Below are 23810 nucleotides of genomic sequence, written 5' to 3' on the forward strand. Positions count from 1 at the left end.
GACTCCGCATTCGTGCTCCGTGGCAAACTCTAGTCACCTTACTGTGTCCGTGAATTTGCCTATTCTAGGTACTTTGTGCAAGTGGAATCACATGTTTTCCCTTTTGTGTCTGGCTTATTTTACTTAGCTTATGTTTTTTCAAAGTTCATCCATGTTGTGGCATGTATCAGAATCGCACTCATTTTTAAGGCTGAATAACGTTCCATGGTAAACATTTTGTTTATCCATTCATCTGTTGATGAACATTTGGACTATTTCCACCTTTTGGCTCTTGTGTATAATGCTGCTATGAACACTGCTGTACAAGCCGACATACCTTTTAAAGTCTGTTTCATAGTTTAAAATGAATATTTAATTAAACTATAAATCTCCTTTTCAAATTAGCTTCATGATAAATAGGATAAGAAGTCACTGACCACTTCTCTCTCACATATGTACTGAACATATGCTGACAACTGATTTATTCATAGTTTTGTTCAACTATGAAGTAAAATGTCTGTTTGTTCACATATGTAAGAGTCATTGATTTGAAATGTCAGTCACATTATAAGGAATATAAAAGTTCTGAAAAAGAAATTCTGCCAAAATTTTTTGTTTTTCCTTTTCAACCACAATATTTGTAATTTATTTTGAAGCTGGTTTCACATCTTACCAGTGAGTTCAACTGTGCTCGTTTTTGACATGAGGATGAATGATGAGTCTGTAGGTTTGATGTCTTCTCAACTTTTAACATGAAATTTTGACAATCTTGTACTGGAGAACCTTATTTTGTGCTTGTACTAGAGACAGCCAATTGGTTTAAAAGTGAGGTTGATAAGTTTTATTGGAAAATAACAAGGAAGTTTTGGTAGATTTATATCATTATTTGACAAAAAAAGTGAACAGATAATAAACTGGATACTAGGACAAAAGGATCATTGGTCTGATAAAATTCAATTATCACTATTTATTGTTATGATTGCTATTTTTCTAAATCATTTTGTTTGTTTTTGTGAAATTATTTAAATTCGGTCCACTTGTCTCATGACAGACAAATATAACATTTTATATTTATGATGGAGCCCATTCACTACTTATACCCATGAACTTATTTCATGTTGTAGAATTTATATTTCTATTTTTGCCATTATTGTTCTACTTCAGCAAACCACTTTTGAAATGATGATTTATTTTTGTGAATTTTGATATTATGCAATGCAACAGTAACAATAGCAAATACAGTTTAACAAATGTAAACAACTGTCAATAAAATTCACTAGTCAACATAAACTGCATATCATTAACTCAATGTTAACCAGTATACACTAAGTCAGCCCTTGAAGACATACATTGCTTTTAAGAACATAAAAAGTCAGAAATTCTGTGAGAATCATGATTGTTCTTACATTTCTGATTTTAAAATTATATGTGCATTAAATTTTAATTGCATTGTTTTTCTTCAGAATCTGTCAAATAACTTAGAGACTGTTGAGTGATCCGTAGATTACTTGTTGAGAAATATTGCAGGGAATGGAAAGAGCTGAATTGTTCTGCAAAAAGTGGTAAGAAGCATATGAAGTTCTCAGGGATGACACAGAAGGAAGACAGTGAGGCAGAGAGTTGAAGGAACCCAAAGGGATGAAAGATTATAAGCCAGCCTCACTTAACAAAATAGATCAAATGAAATACTAGCAAATTGAGTCCAGCAAAATGATCTAACTGGAACGACTAAAAATACATTAGTGAACCCACTAATGTAATTTACTATATTAACAGATAAATAAATAAATAAATAAATAAATATATGCCAACACTCATCTATAATAAAAAACTTAACAAAACAGAAGTAGAATGAAATTTCCAGTTTGATAAAAAGTAATGACAAGAATCCCATAGACATCATGATAATAGTAAAACATTACAAGCATACTGTTTAAAATCAAGAGCAAAAGAAATATGCTCACTATTATAGCTTTGATTCAGCATTGTGCTAACCATCCTGGCCAGTTAAATAAGACAGGAAAAATAAACAAGTGGTATTAGAATTGTGAAGGAAGAAACAAGTTCATCACTATTTGCAGATGATATAATTGTCTCAATAGAAAATCCAAAAGAATCTATAGAGAAAAGTAACTTGTTAAAGAGCTCAGCAAAGTTGCTGAATGCAAAATCAATATACAGAAATTAATAACATTAACATAATTTAGCGATAAAATATTCAAAAGGGCAACCAAAATTGTAATATATGGATAAGACATTATAAAATGTTATGGAAGAATATAAAAGAAAGTTTGGGCTGAGGGCAGCTGCTGCTTACAGTCAACAGGAGCATGGGGACCTCAGGAGATGAGGGCACTGGCAGAGGGAAGAAGCATGGGGCACCATCATGTTGCCCACTGCTGCAATAGCCACTGCCACAGCCACCAACACTGCAAGGGTAGATTGCCACTACTGCCACCACAAGGGCTTCCCACCACCACTGTAGCAGCCACAACTGCCACAGCAGCCACCACTGCCATGCAGGTGGCCCACCAAGCACTCAACTGCATGGACACAAGGATGGTCACCAGTGCAGCCCAGGGAAGATGAATGAGGGCAGACCCATGACCCAGTGGCCCAACCTATAAGGGGAATTACACTACCCCCTGCAGTAGTGCGCTTGCACTAGTGCAGCACACGAAACTGCCTCAATCTGGAAAGAGACACACATGGAAGCCCCAGAGAGTGCAGAAACCCAGTATAGCCAAATAGAGTGAGGAAGAAAATTCCTAGTCACCACCCACCCATCCCCCAACTGGGGAAAGCAAGGACTCAGGAGAAGCCTCTGCCTGTAGGAAACAGGAAAGACAAATCCTTCACAGGGTCACCCATTCAAACTTAGGAGCTCCAGGCTACCCCAGTGCACCCCTCAGGGTTATGGGACACTAGCTGAGGTGTCAACAAGCCTTCCTAGGGTCATCCACCTCAGCAAATGAGTGACAGAGCACCCAGGCACTTCTCCCAAGAACTCAAGAGTTCACCCACATCCTTGATGAACCAACACAGTGTCACTAACCTCAGCAAGAAATCACTAAGTGTCCCAGTGCCTAGACCATGGAGGAACTCACATGCAACTCCAACACTGAATGTGGCCAAAGTACCCACATGGAGACTACACCACTGCATCTACCCAGAACCAATACTAAAATACCCTACTCAATGGTCAATGTAAAACACATCTACAGGAGGAAGTCTCTTACCTCAAAGCCCACTCCAGAGTAACGAAAGAAGCAACTGCTCTACCAGATGACCAGACATTGATGAGGAGATACTAGAAATACAACAAAACAAAACAAAACAAAAAAGACAAACAAGAAAATATGATGCCACCAAAGGAATACAATAAAAGTAACAGACCCCATCAAGCAGGAAACCCTTGAAATGACTGGAAAGGAATTCTGAGCAACAATCTTAAGGAAATTTAATGAGATATAAGAAGACTCAGTTAGACAACATGAAATGAGAAAAACTATCCAGTATATTGAAGAGGAAATTTATACAGAAATTAATGTAGCAGAGCTTCTGGAACTGAAGGATTCATTCAATGAAATAAAAAACACAATCAAGAGCTTAAGCAGCAGGCTAGATCAAGCAGAAGAGAGAATTTCTGGTCTTGAAGACCATCTTTTCAAAATAGCCTAGCCCAGGTGGACCAAAAAAAAAAAAAAAAAAAAAAAAACCAAAAACAAAAAACAAAGAATAAAAAAACTGAAGAAAATCTAAAAGAGCTAGCAGACAACTATAAGTGCACAAACTGAATCATGGGGGTCTGAAAGGGGAGGAGAAAGGAAAAGACATTGAAAACATATTCAAAAAAGTAATAGCAGAAAACTTCCCAGGTATAGAGACATGGATCTTCATAACCAGAAGGTCAAAGATCCCCAAACAGATTCAATTCATAAAAGCCCTCTCTGAGACACATTATAGTCAAACTGGCAAAACTCAAAGACAAAGAGAGAATCCTAAAAACAGCAAAAAAAAAAAAAAAAAAAAAGTCAAGCCACCTACAAGGGAGTCCCCATCAAACTAACAGCAAACTTCTCAACAGAAGTTTTACAGGACAGAAGAAAATGGGGTGACATATTCAAAATAATAATAGAAAAAACAGCCAGCTAAGGATACTACACCCAGCAAGCCTATCCTTCAGAAATGAGAGAGAAATAGTGTATTTTCCAGACAAACAAAAACTGCTGGAGTTCACCATCACATGACCTGCCCTACAAGAAATCCTCAAGGGAGTCCTACTTCTGGAATCCAAAAAATGATAATCACTACCATGAATACACGAGAAAGAACAAAACCCATTGGTAGAACAAATACGGAAACAAGAAAGAGAAAAAAACTATATCTTACCACCTTGAAAAACCATAAACACCAAAGACAAACAATACAAGGGGAATAAAGGAGCAAAAAATATTCAAAACACCCAAATAAAAAACAATAAAATTCCAGGAATAATACAATACCTTTCAAAAGCAACCCTAAACATAAATGGATTAAATTCCTCACTCAAAATAAACAGACTGACTGACTGTTAAAAAGCTAGGCCCAACTATATGCAGTCTACAAGAGACTCACCTCACCTGTAAAGACACACACAGACTAACAATGAAGGGGTGAAAAAAGATATATTACATAACTGGAAACCAGCAACAAGCAGGAGTAGTCATTTTTATATTGTACAAAATAGTCTTTAAACCCAAGGCTGTAAAATGACACAAAGAAGGCCATTATATAATGATAAAAAGATCTATGTAGGAAGGAAACATGATAATCATAGATACATATGCACCCAACACTGGAACAGCATATACATAAAACAAACAAGAAAGAGACACCAATATGATAATAGTCAGGGACATGAACAACTCTCTCTCAGCATTGGACAAATCATCTAGGCAATGAATCAACAGAGAAACACAGGATTTGGAATACACTTTAAGCCAATTGTACTTGGCAGATATCTACAGAACATTTCATACAATAACTACAGAATATACATTCTTCTCATCAGCACATAGAACATTCTCGAAGATAAGCCACATAGTAGGTCACAAATAAAGTCTAAACAATTTTTTAAAAATTGAAATCATTTCAAGTATCTTTCCAGACCACAATGGTTTAAAATTAGAAATGAATAGCAAGTGAAACACTGTAAACTACACAAATACATGGAAATTAAACAACAGACTCCTGAACGACCTTTGGGTCCAAGAAGAAATTAAGCAGGAAATCAAAAAATTTCTTGAAACTAATGAAAATAAAGACACATCATACCAAAACCTGTTGGATACTGAAAAAGCAGAACTAAGAGGGAAGCTTATTGTGATAAATGCTTACATCAAAATAATGGAATGATTTTAAACAACCTAATGCTACACCTCAAAGAACTAGGAAAACAAGAACAATCCAATCCTACAATTAGTAGATGGAGAGAAACAATTCAAATCAGAGCATATCTAAATTAAATAGAGACTCCCAAAATGATACAAAAGATAATGAAACAAAAGTTCGTTTTTTGAGAAGGTAAACAAAATAGAAAAACCATTAGCTAGGCTAACTAAAAAGAGGAGAGAAGACCCAAATAACAAAAATCAGAAATGAAAAAGGAGACATTACAACTGATACCACAGAAATACAAAGAATCATTAGAGAATATTATACACAACCATACATCAGCAAATTTAAAAACCAGGAGGAAATGGATAAATTTCTGGATGCATGCAAACTACCAAGACTAAAACAGGAAGAAATAGAAAACTGGAACAGACCAATAACATGGAGATTGAAGTGGGAGTCAGCAGTCTCCCAATAAAGCAAAAAGCCAGGACTGGATGGCTTTACTGATGAATTCTGCCAGATCTTTAAAGAAGAATCAATACGAATTCTCTTCAAACCATTCCAAAGAATTGAAACAGAGGCTGTTCTCCCAAACTCATTCTATGAGGCCAGCATCACCCTGATACCAAAACCAGACAAAGATACAGCAAAAAGAAAAATACAGGCCAATACCTTTGATGAACACAGATGCAAAAATCCTTAACAAAATATTAGAAAACAAAATGCAGCAATACATCAAAAATGATACACCATGATCAAATGAGTTTCATCCCAGGGATGCAAGGATGGTTCAACATATACAAGTCAATAAATATGATACAACACATCAATAAAATCAAGGACAAAAATTACATGATTATCTCAATAGATGTCCAAAAAATTTTTTAAATTCAACATCCCTTCATGATAAAGTCTCTCAGCAAATTCGAAGTAGAAGGAAATTATCTCAACACAATAAAAGCCATATAACACAAACAAACTGCCAATATCATCCTGAATGGAGAAAAGCTTTACAGGAACAAGACAAGAATGCCCACTCTCACCTCTCCTACTTAACATAGTATTGGAAATACTAGCCAGAATGATCAGGCAAGAGAAAAAAATAAAGGGCACCCAGATTGGAAAAGATGATGCCAAACTGTCCCTGTTTGCAGATCATGTGATCCTATATGTATAAAAACCTAAAGACTCTACCAAAAAACTCTTAGCTGATTTCAGTAAAATTGCAGGATACAAAATTAACACACAAAAATCAGTAGCATTTTTATGCTCCCATATGAACTAGCAGAGAAAGAAATCAAGAAAACAAGTCCATATACAATAGTCATCAAACAAACAGGCAAGCAAACAGACAAAACCCCTAGGAATCAAATTAACCAAGGAGTTGAAAGATCTCTACAATGAGAACTACAAATCAAAGAAATTAAAAGAAAGAAATTAAAGAGGACACAAAAAGATGGAAAGACATTCCATGCTCTTGGATTAGAAGAACTAACATTTTAAAAATGTCCATACAACCCAAAGCAATCTACAGATTTAATACAATCCCTATCAAAATACCAATGACGTTCTTCACAGAAATAGAAAACAATGCTAACATTCATACAGAACAACAAAAGACCCTTAATAACCACAGCAATCCTGAGCAGATAGATAGATAGATAGATAGATAGATAGATAGATAGATAGACAGATAGACAGATAGACAGATAGATAGATAGGTAAATAAATAAATATATACATCCAGAAGCATTATACTGCCTGACTTCAAATTAGAATACAATGCTATAGTAACCAAAACAGCATGGTACTGGCATAAAAACAGATGCTCCAACCTGTGGAACAGAATAGTCCAGAAATCAACCAACATATTTACAGCCAACTGACCTTTGACAGAGGCACTGAGAACACACATTGGGGAAAAGACTCCCTCTTCAACAAATGGTGCTGGGCAAAGTGGACATCCATATATAGAAGAATGAAACTAGATCATAGCTGTTGCCATATACTAAAATCAACTTAAAATGGATTAAAGACTAAACATAAAACCTGAAATTATAAAACTCTTAAAAGACAACATAGGGGAAACACTTCAGGAAGTAGGAGTGGGCAAAGACTTTATGAGTAAGACCCCAAAGCACAGGCAACAAAAGAAAAAATAAACAAATGGGATTATATCAAACTAAAAAGCTTCTGCACAGCAAAAGAAACAATCAACAGAGTGAAAAGACAGCCTACAGAATGGGAAAGAATTTTTGCACACTATGCATCTGACAAGGGATTAATATCCACAATATTAAGGGACTTAAACAACTTAGTAAAAAAACAAGCAACCTGATTAAAAAATAGACACTTCTCAAAGGAAGTTGTACAAATGGCCAACGGTCACATGGAAAAATGCTCAACATCACTAAGCACCAGGGAAATGCAAATCAAAACCACACTGAGATGTCATCTCATCCCACTTATACTGGCTATTGTCAAAAAGACAGAGAATAACAAGTGCTGGTGAGGATGTTGAGAAAGGGGAACCCTCCTGCACGGTTGCTGTGACTGTAAATTAGTGCAGCCACTATGGACACAGTATGGAGGTTCCTCAACAACTGCAGATAGAAGCGCTATATGATCTGGCAATCCTACTGCTGAGTGTATACCCAAAGGAATGGAAATCACCATGTTGAAGGGATACCTGCATTCCTATGTTTATTGCAGCTCTATTTACAATAGGCAAGAGTTGGAACCAACTTAAATGTCCATTGATGGATGACTGGATAAGGAAAATGTGGTTTATATTCACAATGGAACACTACTGAACCATAAAAATAGAATGAAATTCTGCCATTTACAGCAACATGTATGAACTTAGAGAAAATTATGTTAAGTGAAATAAGCCAGACACAGAAAAAGAAATACCACATGGCCGCACTCCTAAGTGGAAACTAAAAAAGCAAACAAATAAATTAAAAAAGAAAGATACAACAATCCCAATAATTCACTGAATTTTCAAAAGGAGAATACAGAACTAGGTTACCAGAGGTGGGAAGGGGGTTGGTTAGTGAGAATTTGGTAAAGGGCCCCCCAAAATGATTGCATTGTGTACTGCTGAATATACTAATTATCCTAATTTGAGCATCATGTATTGCACTCAGGTACTGATATTAAATGCTCTACCACAGAGATATGTACAATCTACTATGTTTCAATAATTAAAAAAAGGTCTGTATAAATTAAGAGATCTGCCATACTGATATGTGGGAAGGCTTTATATTGTAAGTGTGGTGATTCTTCCTGTGGTAATAAATAAGTTCAGTGCATTTCCAATCAAAGTTTCACAGAGTTGTAAGAAAAAAGCTTGAAAATATGACTCAAATTGATATTGAAAAGTAAAGAAACAAGAAGAAATATAGTTTTCAAGGAGACAAATAAGGAGGGACACAAGAATCAACCAAATCAATTCTCATTCTAAAGCATTTAAATCAGTGTGGTGTTGACTCAGGGAGTCACAAATTGATTACTGGGAGATACAGATTCAAACAGGCATGGGACTCTGGTGCATGACAGAGTTAGTAGTAGGAACCACTTGAGAAATTATGATCTATTGAAAGAGATGTTGGGGAACGAGCCAATGGCAGCCCCCATTACCCAGAAGCAGGCAAGGAGCATGCCTAGGGTCCTAGGCAGGAGCCAAAGGCAGTAACCCCTGTCCAGAAACAGACAAGGAGTACACCAAAAACACCAATTCCATGTGGGTGGTCCACCACAGCCACTGCCATAGCCACCATGCAGGTGGCCCATCAGACACTTGCCTGCATTGACACATGGAAGGTCACTAGCAGAGACTGGAAAAAGATGAGGAAGTATATCTCCTCAAAGCCCACACAAGAGTAATAGAAGCAGCTGCTCTACCAGGTGACCAGACATCAACATAGAGATACTGGAAATATGAAAATCCAAGAGAACACGACACCAAAAAAATACAGTAATTCTCAAATACCAGACCCTATAGAGCAGGAAATGCTTGAAATGACTGAAAAGGAATTCCAAGCATCAATCTTAAGGAAACTCACTGAGATATGAGAAGACTCAGTTAGACAACATAATGAAATGAGAAAAAAATCCAGTACATGAAGGAGGAAATTTACAAAGAGATTAATACCTTAAAAAAGAATGTAGCAAAACTCATGGAACTGAAAGATGCACTAAACAAAATAAAAAACACAACCAAGAGCTTAAGCAGCAGGCTAGAACAAGCAGAAGAAATAACTTCTGATCTTGAAGATAGTCTTTTTGAAGTAACCCAGGTGGAAAGAAAAGGTAAAAAAGAATTTTAAAAAATAAAGAAAATCTAAGAGAGCTAGCAGACAACCTCAAGTGCACAAACATTTGAATTGTGGCTGTTCCAGAAGGGGAGGAGAAAGGAAAAGGCATTGAAAACCTTTTCTACAAAATAATAATGGAAAACTTCCCAGGTATATGGGTATACAGAGAAACACGGATCTTCAGATCCAGGAGGCTCAAAGATCCCCAAACAGATTCAACCCAAAAAGATCCTCTCCAAGACACATTATAGTCAAACCGGCAAAGCTCAGAGACAAAGAAAGAATTCTAAAAGCAGCAAGAGAAGAGCATCGAGTCACCTACAAGGGAATCCCTGTTAGAATAACAGCAGAGTTCTCAACAGAAACACTACAGGCCAGAAGAACATGGGATGATATACTCACAATACTAAAAGATAAAAACTACGAGCCAAGAATACTATACCCAACAAGGTTATCCTTCAGAAATGAGGGAGAAATAGTGTATTTTCCAGACAAACAAAAACTGCTGGAGTTCACTACCACATGACCATCCCTGCAGGAAATCCTCAACAGAGTCTTGCATCTGGAATTGGAAAAATGATAATCACTACTGTAAGTACACAAGAAAGAACAAAACCCACTGGTAGAACAAAAATGCAAACAAGAAGGAGAGAGAAACTATATCTCACCACCACAAAAAACCATAATGACAATGAAACAAAAGCCAGAAAACTGTCTCTTTGGAAGATGACAGGAAAACAATTAATTTTTAGAAAACTAGTAAGTAAAAGGGAAGAGTCAGGCATTGGTCCTGTCTTACCTATATGAATTTTTCCACAGGGTAACCACAAATAGCTGAAGAGGGAACATTTCTGTCTATTGAAGTATCCCAGCAAGTAAATAGGGAATAAAATAATTACAATGCGGTATTTTGCAACCCTCTATTGAAATAATGGATCCAGTAAATCATCATCAATATCTGCTAACATCACAGAGATGATCAGCCATAATGGGCCTCCTGCAGTAAGAACATACACCCCTGAAGCCAAATCTAACCTGATTGAGACCAAGCCTCAGGATCCAGCAATCCATCACCAGGAAATGCAGTGAACAGTGGAACATGTTAAATGACAGTACTGGGATGGAGCCAGCAAATCCAAACCTTTGGAAACTTTATGGAGTAAAGGGGAAAAATTAGATGAAGGGGGAACCTATAAGTTAAAAGAAACTTAAGAGACAGCTGACATAGCAACCAATGCAACAAGCAGAACTTGTTTGGATCCTGATGTAAACAAATTAATTGTAAGAAAGAAAGAGGGAGGGGAAGAGAACTGGTGAAATCTAAGCATAGTTAATGTTTGATTATATTAGTGAATTATTACTGATTTTTATGATGTAATTATATACTGACATTATGTCTTTATAAGAGTTCTTATCTTTTAGAGACACATACTGAAATACATACAGATGAATGCTATGACACTGGGATTTACTCAAAACAATCTAGGGGAAAGGCAGAAAGTGGATGGACACAAATAATAAAAGATTGACCATGAAAAAAAAAAAAAAAGAGTGGGCCCTAATCCAACAGGACTGGTGTCCTTATAAGAAGAAAAGATTCCAGAGAGCTCTCTCCATGAGAGAGGAAACGCCTTGTGAGGACACAGCTAGAAAGTGGCCATCTGCAAGCCAGGAAGAGAGGTCTCATCAGAAGCCCACCTGTCTGACACCTTGACCTTGGACTTCCAGCCTTTGGAACTGTGAAATAAATTTCTGTTGTTTAAGCCAAAAAAAAAAAAAAAATTGTTCATAGCAGTTTGCTATAATTTATTTATTTTTATTTATTTCTGTGACATCAGTTGTAATGTTTTCTTTTTTCTTTTTGGTTGTTATTTTCTTTCTTATTTTGGTTGTCTCTTTTTCCTCTTAGCTAAAGATTTGTTAATTTTGTGTATCTTTTTAAAAAATCAACTCCCAATTTTATTCAGTTTTTCTATCATTAAAAAAAAATGATGTTGGGATAATCCATATGGAAAAATATTAGAAGTGTATCTCATATCATACATACAAAAAATAAATTCTAAGAGAATGAAATACCTAAACATAGAAATAAAAACTATAAGTTTTAGAACAAAACACAAGAGAATACCTTTATGAAATATTATATAGTGTAAAAAATGCATGAATTAGGTAAACATGCATCTATTTAGACAAATCTCAAAAGCATAGTACTGATTTTTCAAAATCACCAGATAAAGCATTCATACAACATAATAGCATTCCTATAAATTTGAAAAGACACAAAACAATAGTATGTGCATGCTGTGTCAGATGCCTATTTCCCTACTTGCCATAAGTTTAGTTTCACTTCACATGTTCTTTCCCAGGTGAGAAATCATTCATCTTTACACTGTGATTTTCCCTGCAACCAAATTGCTGTAATTTGTCAAATGTTTTTCCAGAATCTTGGCATGGTTAGTGATGGTGTCCTAAGGCCATCAAAGACAGCCCTTCAGTGATTCTGTGTGATCCCAGGGTATGGGGACAGGCGAAAGTTCTGCTCTGGACACTGTTAACACTGTACTTTTCATCTCCTCCTGGTGTCCAGTCTGGCATATTCTTCCCACTTTTGTCCCAGGGAATCTAGTTTCTTTCTGAGCACAAGAAGAAATTCAAAAATGGAACATATATCTTTTCACAAGCAGACAGATAGGCAGGCAGGCAGGGAGTTACCATTGTCAGCAGGTAACAGTGCAAAGTAATGTTTCAGGGAGGGATAATGGAAGGGAGGGAAGATTAAGTGAAGGAAACCACTTGTGACCAAAAGATTATATCAAGAACATGGTAATAGGATTGGCTTCTGATTCCTCACTGGCTACAGTTTAATTTTTTGTCAAAACTACCGAGCATGATCTTTGGAGCCCCAGTCTATCCCTAGGACATATACTTTCTTCCCTTGGGTTCCCAGCAACATAGTAAACAACTAATGGCTATTATCAGTTTGCATTTCAAAAATAAAATCTAGACTAATCACCTCCACAAGGCCAAGGATACTCAGCATCATTCAGTACCTGTCAAATAAATTTCCAGAACTAGGACCATATAGGTAGATTTTTATATTTTGTATTTTTCAAGTGTGTTTATAAAGGAAATTGTGTCAATAATGCAGTTAACATAAAATCTGATAAAGAATGTATTTAATATTTAGTGATAATGAGAATTGATACAACTTTGGGAGACAATTTGGCAGTATCTCAAAAATTAAAATTGTACATATCTTTGGCCTGGCAATTTCACTTCCAGGATTCCATCCTGCAGTTTTACTCACATTATCTGTACAAAGATATGTGGGTAACGATATTCACCAAAGAATTAATTGTGATGGTAAAATATAAGCATTATGTTATAAGAATCAACATGAATGTCTATCAACAGAAAAATAGTTAAATAAATTTTGCTTTATCCATGCAGGTAAAATCTAGTCAGCCAATTTCTACAAAACAGCTGCTGCTGGGATTTTTATTGGGATTTCATTGAATCTACAGATTAATTTGGGCAGCATTGACATTTTAACAATAGAATCTTCTAATTAATTAATACTAGATATCCTTAAATTTATTTAGGTGCTTTAAAATTTCTCTCTATACTGTTTTGTCATTTTTGGTATAAAGTTCTTATGTATATTTTTTACAAAAGTTTTTGAATTGATTAGTTCTACTGATTTTCTATTTTCTAATTTATTTCTTCTTTTATAATTATTAATTTCTTCCTTCTGTTTTTCTTTTATTTACTTTATTATTCTTTTTCTAGTTTTATGTTAGATACTTAAATAATTTCTTTTCATTTTTTACTAATATAAATATTCTATACTTCAACACTGTGAATTATACCCTGAGCATGTCTTTAATTGCACATAGATAGGTTTTGATGAAACTTTTTAAAAAATCTTTTCTTCCCAAGAAATTCTTAAATTTTCATTTGTAGTTTGCCTTTCATCCAACAGTTCTTTCTGAGAGGTTTTAAAATTACCAAGTGGAAAGGCTTCTGATTTTTTCCCTGACTTTGTTATTATTATCTAACAATATTGTCATTTTGTTGCTTATATGTTTTTGTCTATTTATTCTTTTACTCTTATAATTTTTGATTTATAAATATTATTGCCACATTATTTGTTGCAAAGATATAAATTCCTGTTATGGATTATTTAGCATTACAAAGTGTCATTTTTGTCCTGTTTAATGCTTTTTGGCCTAAATTCCATTTTCTCTGATATTAAGATCTTGGCTCCTGCTTTATTTCTCTTTGCCTTTGCTTATGTCTTTGCCCATTCTTTAATTCCAGCCCTTCTAAATCACTTTGAGATGTTTCTTTCTTATTCAACACAGAGTTGAATATTGCTTTGTAATATAATATTAATTTTTTAAAATAGGTGAGTCAAATTCACTTATTTTTACTGACTTGACAGATTTGCTTGGTCTTAGTTGCTTATGTTACTTTATAGTTTTAAAAATATTTTGTTATCTGGTATGTTTTATTTGCTTTGTTTGTTTGTGTACAATTTTTCTGATATTTAGAAGAGTTTGTATTTTTGTTCTAATGATTACCTTTATGAGTACTAACTTATCATTATAGATGTATAATTACAATTAAAACTGCAATACATTGCCCTTAGTATGCTATTTTTTAAACAATATCTCTTATTTCCAATTGGTAATTCTCTTTCATTTCCCATCTGTTTTATCTGTCATCTGACTGTTAAAACTATCTTTTTCATGCTTACCTTAGTACTGTTGAATATAATTATTTTTCCATTTCTTGATTTATCAACCTTGATTTATCAATTTTTTAAATACTCCTTAATTTCTTGCTATTATTGAAGCAGCAATAAGTGAACATACTCTGCTCCCACATTCTTTCTTCTTTCTGCTCCCATATTTTGCTATTTGTATCATGTCAACATTTCCAGGGCCTCTAGGATTTGTAGGAGGTAAAATGCCTTCATCTTCATTTTTATCCCCTTCCACAGGCACTATGGTTTAACAGTTCTGCTCTGCTAAGCAATTTACCACTCTTACACCCACTTTTGGTCTTCCAAGACTGTTTTGACATCTTTTGTCCTCTGTGTTTTCCTTTCTTCTTCTCTTTGTTCTTGTATATTTATACTGTTCTTATTTCATGCTGTCATTTTATTGGCATTTTGAGAGGTGGAGTAAAACATGTGCCTGCTATCTTCTGTATTTAATCAGAATCCCCAAATAACTCCAAAATAACTCATTTTGAGAAAAGATGCCTTGCATTAAAAGTTTTGAAGTAGATGGCCAGCCCATGGCTCACTTGGGAGAGCATGGTGCTGACAACACCAAGTCAAGGGTTAAGATCCCCTTACCGGTCATCTTTAAAAAAAGAAAAGTTAGGAAGTAGAATAGAAATTTTTCATGCTGCATGATATCAGCCATATTAAATATGATTTTATAGTTTCTCAGAATACCCATGTATTCTGCATGTTATGCAATGGTCATTTATTTTTTAAAAATTATTTTGTTTCTTAAGCTTTTTATTATGATATGTAATGTGCATGGTAAAAATACACATGAAACATAAATTCGTTGTTTTGAAATGAATTTTTGTGTACTAGTCAGGTCTTGCTGCCATAACAAAGTAAACTGGGTGGCTTAAACAGCAGAAATTTACTTTCTCACAGTTTTAGAGGCTGGAAGTCTGAGATCAGAGTGCCAGCATGGTTGGGGTCTGGTAAGGACCCTCTTCTTGGCTCATAGGTGGCTGCCTTCTCCCTGTGTCCTCACATGGTGGGAAGAGAACCTTGATGTCTCTTTCTCTTATAAGGGCACCTGTTCTATCAGATAAGGGCTCCACCCTCTTTTAACCTCAATCATTTCCTTGAAGGCCCTATCTCCAACACATTAACACGGGGAGTTAGAGTTTCAACATATGCATTTTTGGCGGGACACAATTCAGTCCATAGTGGCTTGTTTGACAAACTGTTCATGTCAACAAATGGAACATTAGGAGCACTTCACAAGGCCCTTCCCAATTACATTCTTTCTCCTCTGCCCTAGAGGTGACTATTCTCATTCTTGGTACTTTTTCTTGTCTTACTTTATTTATATTTTTATTTCCTAAGTATGCATCCCTAAACAAAATAGTTTAGTTTTGCTTGTTTTTGAATTTTGTCAGGCTTTTTTGTTCAGTATTATGTTCTTAAGATTCATCCTTATTGTTGTGTGGAGCTATAGTCCATTCATTTTCAGTGCTGCACATTATCTCATTTTTAGAATATAACAGAAATATGTAATGTATTCAAAACTTTATGAACATTTGCATTGTTTCCAGTTTTGGGGTTTTATGGGTAATGCTCATAAATTTTCTTGTAGCTGTATTCTGGTGCCCACAAGCACATACTTTTGTTAAGTTAAGGTACCGAAGAGTATAATTAGAGGAACATAGTGCATATGTGTTTTCATCTTTACTAGTTAATGTCCACTGCTTTCCAATTAGGTTGTCCAAATTTACACTCCCATCAGCATTGTATAAGTTTCTGTTTCTCCATATATTTCTCAATACTTCGTGTTTTCACACTTCAAAATTTTTCTCATACAATCGGTGTGTAATACTCTCAGTATGATTTTGATTTGCATCTTGATAAAAAAGGTTGAGAATACTTACATATGTTTATTGGCCATTTGTATGTTTGTAACGTGCCTGTGCAAATTTTTTGCTCATTTTATAATTGGTTGCTCTGACATTTTTCTAATTGATTTGTGGGGGTTCACTACTCTTGATATAAGCACTGCTTAGTTATATGTGTTGTAGATATCTTCTATTCAGTAGGCTTGCTTTTTCACTCTCTTAAAACTGTCTTCTGATGAACAGAAGTTCTTAATTTTAGTGTACTAAAATGTATACGTCTTTTCCTCTTTGGTTAGTGCTTCTTATTTCATGTGTAATGAAGCTTTCTCTAAGCTGAGGTCATAAAGATATTCTTGGGTTTTCTTTTCCCCTTTCTAAAAGCTTTATGTCTTTGTATTTTATAAAGGAAGTTAGGTGTTAATCCACCTAGAATTGATTTTTATGTGTGGTGTAAATTTGGATGTGAAGTATGATTTTTTCATTGGGATTCCTAACTCTTCAGCATCATTTACTAAAGACTGCCCTTTTCCCACTGTTCTGTTATCATGAATTAAACATCTGTACATGCATTGGTCTGTTTATGAGCTGTCCACTCTGATACTCTGGTCTGACTAATCTTACACTGTGGCACACTGTTTCAATTATTAGAGCTCTATAGTAAATTTTGACATCCATAGAGCAAGTTCTCTCACCTTGTTTATTTCCTCAAAAGTATCTAAGCTATAATTTGCATTTTGCATTTTCATATAAATTTTAGAGTCAGTTTGTCAAATAATATAAAAAAAGCCTGCTGGGATTTTGACTTTGGAATAATATTAACTTTATTAGTCGTTTTTGGGAGTCTTTACGACATTGAGGCTTTGAATCCAAGAACATAATATATCTCACCGTTTATTGGGTTTTCTTTAATTCTATTCAATGCATTTTATAATTTTCCTTGTAGAGATCTTACTCATACTTCGATAATCTTATACCTAGATAGTTGGCAATTTTAAATACCAGAGTAAGTGGTATTTTTAAAAACTATTTTATTTTCTGTTTGCTGCTAGTGTATAGATATGCAACTGATTTATGTATATTAATTTGTACCCAGCTACCTTACCATACTCCCTTATTAATTCTAGTAGTTTTTCTCTAGATTACATTGGATGTTATATGTTACACAATCTTATTACCTGTAAGTTATGACATCTTTGATACTTTTCTTATTCTTGCATCTTTTATTTCTTTTCCTTGCCTTACTATACTGTCTAGAAACTCCTTTACAAAGTTGGACTGATGAGAACAGACATCTGTGCCTTTTCTTTTTCTTTTGATCTCAAAGGGAAAGATTTCCATGTTCACAATTAAGTACGACATAAGAATGATTAGCCTTTATCAGTGTGAAGCAATTCCCTTCTTTTTCAATTTTTCTGAGTTTTAAATCATAAATAGCAATTGAACTTTATCAAATGATTTTTCAGTATCAATTAAGATGGCCAGATGATTTTTATCCTTTAATCTATTAATAGAAATAGAATATATTTCTCTATTGTGGCATGTATTACTGTTAACAGTTAACAAAAAAAAAACAAAAGTCGGAAACAGAGAAAGCTTTGCAGAGCTCCTGTTTTTACATCTGTAGGTATGTCAGACTTAAGCTGGGGTGGAGGCATCTGTTCCAGATGTATTGGTGCAGGATGTTTTTGGAAAGGCCCCATATTCTGAAACTATAGGGTTCCATCTTCTAACCTAGAGAAATAGAATAACCTCAGGAATATTAAGCTCACTTTGAAGCGTATGAGCCATGATAACTTAAATAAACAATTTCAGCCATGGGTTATTTTCTAAGTATATTCCAGAACCATTTGTCTTAGTTCTGTCTCAGTCTTGCTCCTGCCTCTCTTTCAGAGTAGACCTTCTCTAAACTTCATTCATGCATACACCTAGCAGGTGAATGAGTGTGTGTTTGTTGGGAAGAGGGAAACTCATATGCCCAGGCCACCCCAGACCAATGATATTAGACCATCTGGGGCTGGGACCGAGGTATTAGTAGTTTAAAAATTTCCCCAGGGGACTCCAGTGTGCAGAATCATTAACCTATACCTCCTTGAAGCTGAAAATCATTTATGTGTTTATGAAACAAAGTCAACAGAAGAAGAAACCTAATCATTACAAAATCAAATGGACAATAGGATTCAGTATTGCCTAAATGAGAACTGACAGAATAAATAAAAGAACAAGGCCAGCACATGAAGGAAGGGAAGAGAACAAAAGGAGAAGAAGGCACAATAATGACAGCAAATTTACTCACTCAATTTTCTCTGGAATATCATTTTGGGTCATGTATACACAATTGACCAAAATAGTGACTGTAATAAATAAACTGAACCACCTGAGAGGCCTGTGTTAAGGAAAAACTGAACATCACCAGTCTCTCTTATGTCATCTAGGATCACTTTGATGCTGAATGATTAATTTCATAACTCTTAGCTAATATTAGCTTTATGGTCTTACCACATAACAACCGCTAACATGAACTGAGTTCCTAACCTTATTTCTAAAACTACTAACCCATAGGTGGATATTATTATCTACATTTCAAAGCTGAGAAAACAGGCTGACAAAACTTAAATAACTTTTCCAAGATCATACAGCTAGTCAACCATGGTGCTGAGATGTGAACTCAAATCTGTTTGATGGAAGGAAATGGAATCCCATTTCCAAAATGTCTTTCTGCTCTGAAGCCTTCATTTCACTATACAAGGTGGCCTGAAATGTCATCTGGCAAATGTCTCTTTTATTCTAAAAGACAAAGAGAAGTCAGGAAGCTGGAGATAAGTGGAGGGGTACAAGATTTCTTTGGGATTACTTTAGTCAGATTGTTTTCCTGACTTAGCTGAGACTGTCACACTGATGAATGGACTTCTGGCTAAGAATGGTGGGGCAGCAGGGGAAAGTGAAATAATGGCTCAGGGAGAAAATTTCAAATAGACTTAGGCTGTCGTGGAGAACTCTGAATAGCCAGAGAGGAGAATCTTGGGAGCAGAGAATGGGCAAGGGGATTACCAGAAAGGGAAGGAGACATTGAAAGGATGGTGAGTAGAAGGGGATAAAGAGATGGGAAGAAATTGGTGGGGAGAATTCAAAGATAATTTCTCCCACTTGGACTTTTTTCTCAGGACCAGCTGGGTTCCTAACAATGCTTCCTAAGGGAAAAACAAATCCTGAAGATAAGCTTGGCCTACAGAGAGAGTACACCACTCAACTTTCATAATTTCAAATTGAGCAGAAGTATTTAAATCTATTTTAATTTTCTATAAATGCGTTCAATGTGCCTTGTCCAACAGTTACTTAGGAACACATCTATTTTGGAAAGGGAAATTCTATTAATTAAGCCACATTTTCCATTAAATTAAGAAATATGTTCACATAGGAGGAAATGTTAACCCAAGGATTAAATTAGTTATATCTCCAATTCTACAAACCTTTAAATGTAATATGATATCTTATGCATAATATTACTTATGAAAATATTCATAGGAATGTGATTGAAATTATAATTTTGGTGAAATATTAATAATAGAACCCAAGAATTCCATACCTTGAAGAGTATATTTTAGGACTAGAATTACCAATTCATGAGATTTTAATACATAAATGCAGACTTTTATGAGCAGGAGACCTCCTCAATACCTTTTTTGTCCTGCTGTGATTCCACCAAGCAATTTCTTTTACTCATCAAACCTCAAGATGAAAATAATATTCACTGATCACTTGGTTCTTTTAAAGGGATTTTATTTCTAATTAGCTGTTTCTTATTTATCTAGATGAAATTCAACCAGGATTCACAGAGAGGAGTTTGTATTTTGCCATTCTCTTTATTTGTAATTTCTGTGTAATTGTATATATATATTTTAAAAAGCAACAATTACCCAAGTAGAGCTGACACACTGAGAGAATAATTACCCTAATTCATTTCCATTAACTGTCCACTTGCTCATTGCAGATACTGCTCTTAGCAGAATGCAGGATGGACTTCTGAACTAACTGTGTGACCTGGGACAATGTTCTTTATGCCTCCTAGTGTCAATTCCATTATCTGTAAAATGGGGATGCTAAACCCTACCTCAAAGACTTTTGTACCTATGATAGCATTGACACTTAGGGAGTACTTAACAAATGGGAGCCTGCTATTATCAGTAAATATCCTTCTGCCGAATCTGGAAATCCAAGATTCAGTTCATAAAATATAATTCCTGCTGGTTACCAATAAAGAAAAAAACATGGAAAGAGAAAATGTAATGCAACTTCATCAAGCAGTGCAGTTGCATGTTGGGTGTGCAGATGACTCTGTGCTGGGGTTACTAGCTCAATGATAACTGTCCAACAATCCAACAAGCTGCCCCAGTGTGTGGGGGTGGGGGGAGGAGAGGTCCCTTTTACTGAAGCCTCCTAAGAGGTTGGCTACCATCTTTCAGGCAACTGAAGCAGGGCTCTTCTTGCACATGAACCTCCTGGAAGTCAGGGCTGAATTTGTCATTGGGAACTTTCAGTTTGAACAATCACCAGGGAAGATTCTTGGAAACCAAGCCAAAGTCTCTTTTTTCTACTAGTTTGGCTTGCCTTGAAAAAAAACCCAAAGGCAGCTTCTGACGGTGGGTAATTAATATAACACAGATATTTGACCACTGTGTCTCTAATCGTTATACTTCCCTATGGCATGGACCTTAGACTACTGCATTTTTAACCTGCTGGTAGTTTTGGCGTAATTTGTGATGTTGGCAGGGTCCTGTGACCCATGAGGTATAATTGAGACAATCTGTGCTCTGCCCATCATGGTCTGTTCCCCCTCCCCTCTGGGAGGTACTGCTCTTCTGCCTAGTAAGCAGCCCCTCCCCAGCACAGCTATGGCACAGAGCAACAACTCATGCCTATCTCATCTGCCCGAAGAAGACTTGGGGCCCTCTTACTAGTTGCTATGTTGTGAGAAGAGCCAGCCACATACCATGTTGAGAAGTGCCTGGGGCATGAGGTAAACTCCCCTCATAAAGAGGGCATTTTCCAAGTTGTGCAACCACAGTTGTGTCCATATTAGTCTGAGGTGGACCCAAACCACTTGTGGGCTGCACAGACACTTCCTCTGTGTCTTGGAACTGTTTTGGGGTGTTGGACACATTAAAGGGACAAACAATTTTTTTCAATTTAATTTTTCATTGTCTCAAGATTCAATTGGAGGAAGACTCTATTGCTATCCTCTAAGGAAGGTCCTGGACAGAATGGGCAAGGCCTAATGCTAACATGTAAAAGAAGCAACCATGCAAAGGATATGAGTGGACAGATATTTTGATGGCTGTTCTTCTGATCAGGTTGAAAGGGCTGAATAGCCACAGGGCCCGAGTGGCACTAAACCGGGAAATGGTCCTCCCTTTGTTCAGCACCATAAATGTCTAAAACAAAACATAACAGAAATCAGATCTCCAGTGAGAAACAAGAATCCTTACACAAGCTTGTTTTTGAGCTTGAGTGGCATCATCTCAGGTTTATGAACAAGAAGGACTCTGGGAACAACAGGTCCATGAGAGCCAAACGGAGGTGCAGAGAGGGAGGAAAAGGGATTGAAAGCCAGATCCTCACACTCCCACAAGATCCCAGTCTCCATGGCTGACTGTCTACCAAGATGGGCCCACTGAGGGTGCTCAGTGGACAGATGACTGACCCTGGGGCTGCTAAGATGCATCATGCCTTGGGGAGGACTCTGGCAGCAGGATGGTGGAGTTCTGATTGCATTTCATTCCTCTTCTGACTAGAGGACCATCCCTAGTCCTGTGACATTTCTTCTGTATCCCCCCTCCTAACTCTCTGCTTCTTAAGCCCTCCCCTGTTTCTTTCCTCTGAGCACTTAGGAGGGTGTGGCTCTTGGCAGGGGAGAGGAGGGAGAAAGATATTCCAGTGCCTTTTATTTTATCTACAAATCATATTTGAGTTGGCTGATCCCTGCTCCTCTTAACTTCCAAACATGCATTCACCATTTTTTTTTTTTTTGCTGTGTAGAATATCTAAGATAAAATACAGATGAGGCAATTGTCATGGAGCAGCTCTTGTTTAAACTAGTGGTTCTCAAGTGTTTTGATTTCAAAAAGTGTTAATCTTGAAAATTACTGAGGACCCCAAAGAGCTTTTGTTTATGTTTATACCATTTTGCTTATACCATATATATGTGTGTAGGTCTATATCATATTAAAAACTAACATATAAGTATACACATATATGTGCACATATAATTTATGTAATATGTGTGTACATATATATCTCATATTAGAAATTAAAGACTTAGAAATATTTAAAACAGGAATATACAAGCACACATTGCAGTAGCTGTTACAGTGATGACATCATCCCCCATCAGCAACCTCTACACTCACCACTGTATATTTATAAGAGAATGTGAGTGAAAAAGACGAATGACATTGAAGTATTGTTATGAAATAGTTTTGACCTCATGAACCTACTAAAAGGATTTGAAGACTCTAGTCATTCCAAGATTATACTTTGAGGACCACTGGCTTAAATCATCCTGCTTTCTTTCCCTCTTCCCCACATTCCCCTCCCCCAACTTCTAGATATCTGCTTTCCACCTGCAGAGAGCCTTAGGCCAGAGCTCACCCAAGGTGACAGCCAACTTAATCTGCAAGCTCTGCAGCAGTTGTCTGCTTTTAGGATTTGGGTTTAATTAGTCTCTATCATAAATGTAACAATGATTTAAAGAGAGCATCAAAGAGGCAAGTTAGATATATTTTTCCTTAACAGAGTCTTTAACAGACTGCTACATCACCCAGGGTTCAGGAGGACTCCCTAGGCTGGGTGGGACTGAGACTTCCTCTGCAAGAGCTGAGAGCAGACGTTCCGCTGGTAGCTCTTACCCGGTGTGTACTGTAGAAGGGATCTAGATCCTCCAGGGGCTCCCCAATCAGTTCTGCTGGGAGCTCACCATAGAACTTGGGCAGCTGGTTGCAGGCTTTCAAGTCTAGCTCAGGTCGAGGCTTTTCTTCTCTGTCCTTCCACCCCCTGTACTTGTTTCTGGCTTTCTTTGCTGTCTGATCGGCAGCAATTCGCTTCTCAATCTCCACCAGTGACTCCTGAGTAAACCGACGGAAGTTGGTAGTTTCCAGTGACCCAAGGGGGAATTCCATCTTCTCATTTATACTCTTCTGAGAGTGGACATAACCACAGAAAGATGACAGTTTGCCCATTGGCCCTCTCCCTCCCATCCATCCCTTGATTGCTAGAACAGCTCCTCCTACCCTTGTCTCCAGCTCCTCTCTTAACTCATGCTGGGATCCTCCCAGGACCCCATTCTTCTGCAATGCTCTCAGGGGAGGCTATTTATTCCATCCTACTCCAGGTACCTCGGGGTCATGTCTTTGCTGCCCTTGCATGTCTAAGTCATGGATAATTCCCCACTTTGTAACATCCCACCACCAGTACCAGATGCAGCCATACTGCCCTCTCTCCTCATTTCTAGGA

The 23810-nt window shown here is 36.4% G+C and overlaps 1 protein-coding gene across 3 annotated transcripts in view; it reads right to left on the reverse strand.

Moving 5' to 3' along the window:
* Positions 1-23476, reverse strand: part of SCN10A (sodium voltage-gated channel alpha subunit 10) — a 95627-nt gene extending 72151 nt beyond the window's left edge. For all 3 annotated transcript variants that reach the window (XM_063115266.1, XM_063115265.1, XM_063115264.1), the window contains exons 1-3: positions 23207-23476; positions 21606-21733; positions 18598-18678 (exon numbers count right to left, since the gene is read on the reverse strand). In XM_063115266.1, the coding sequence (XP_062971336.1) occupies positions 18598-18678; positions 21606-21733; positions 23207-23476 (479 nt within the window). The remainder of the gene's footprint in view (positions 1-18597; positions 18679-21605; positions 21734-23206) is intronic.
* Between the last annotated feature and the right edge of the window lie 334 nt (positions 23477-23810).

This window comes from Cynocephalus volans, chromosome 11 (assembly GCF_027409185.1).
Source record: "Cynocephalus volans isolate mCynVol1 chromosome 11, mCynVol1.pri, whole genome shotgun sequence".
Taxonomy (NCBI): domain Eukaryota; kingdom Metazoa; phylum Chordata; class Mammalia; order Dermoptera; family Cynocephalidae; genus Cynocephalus; species Cynocephalus volans.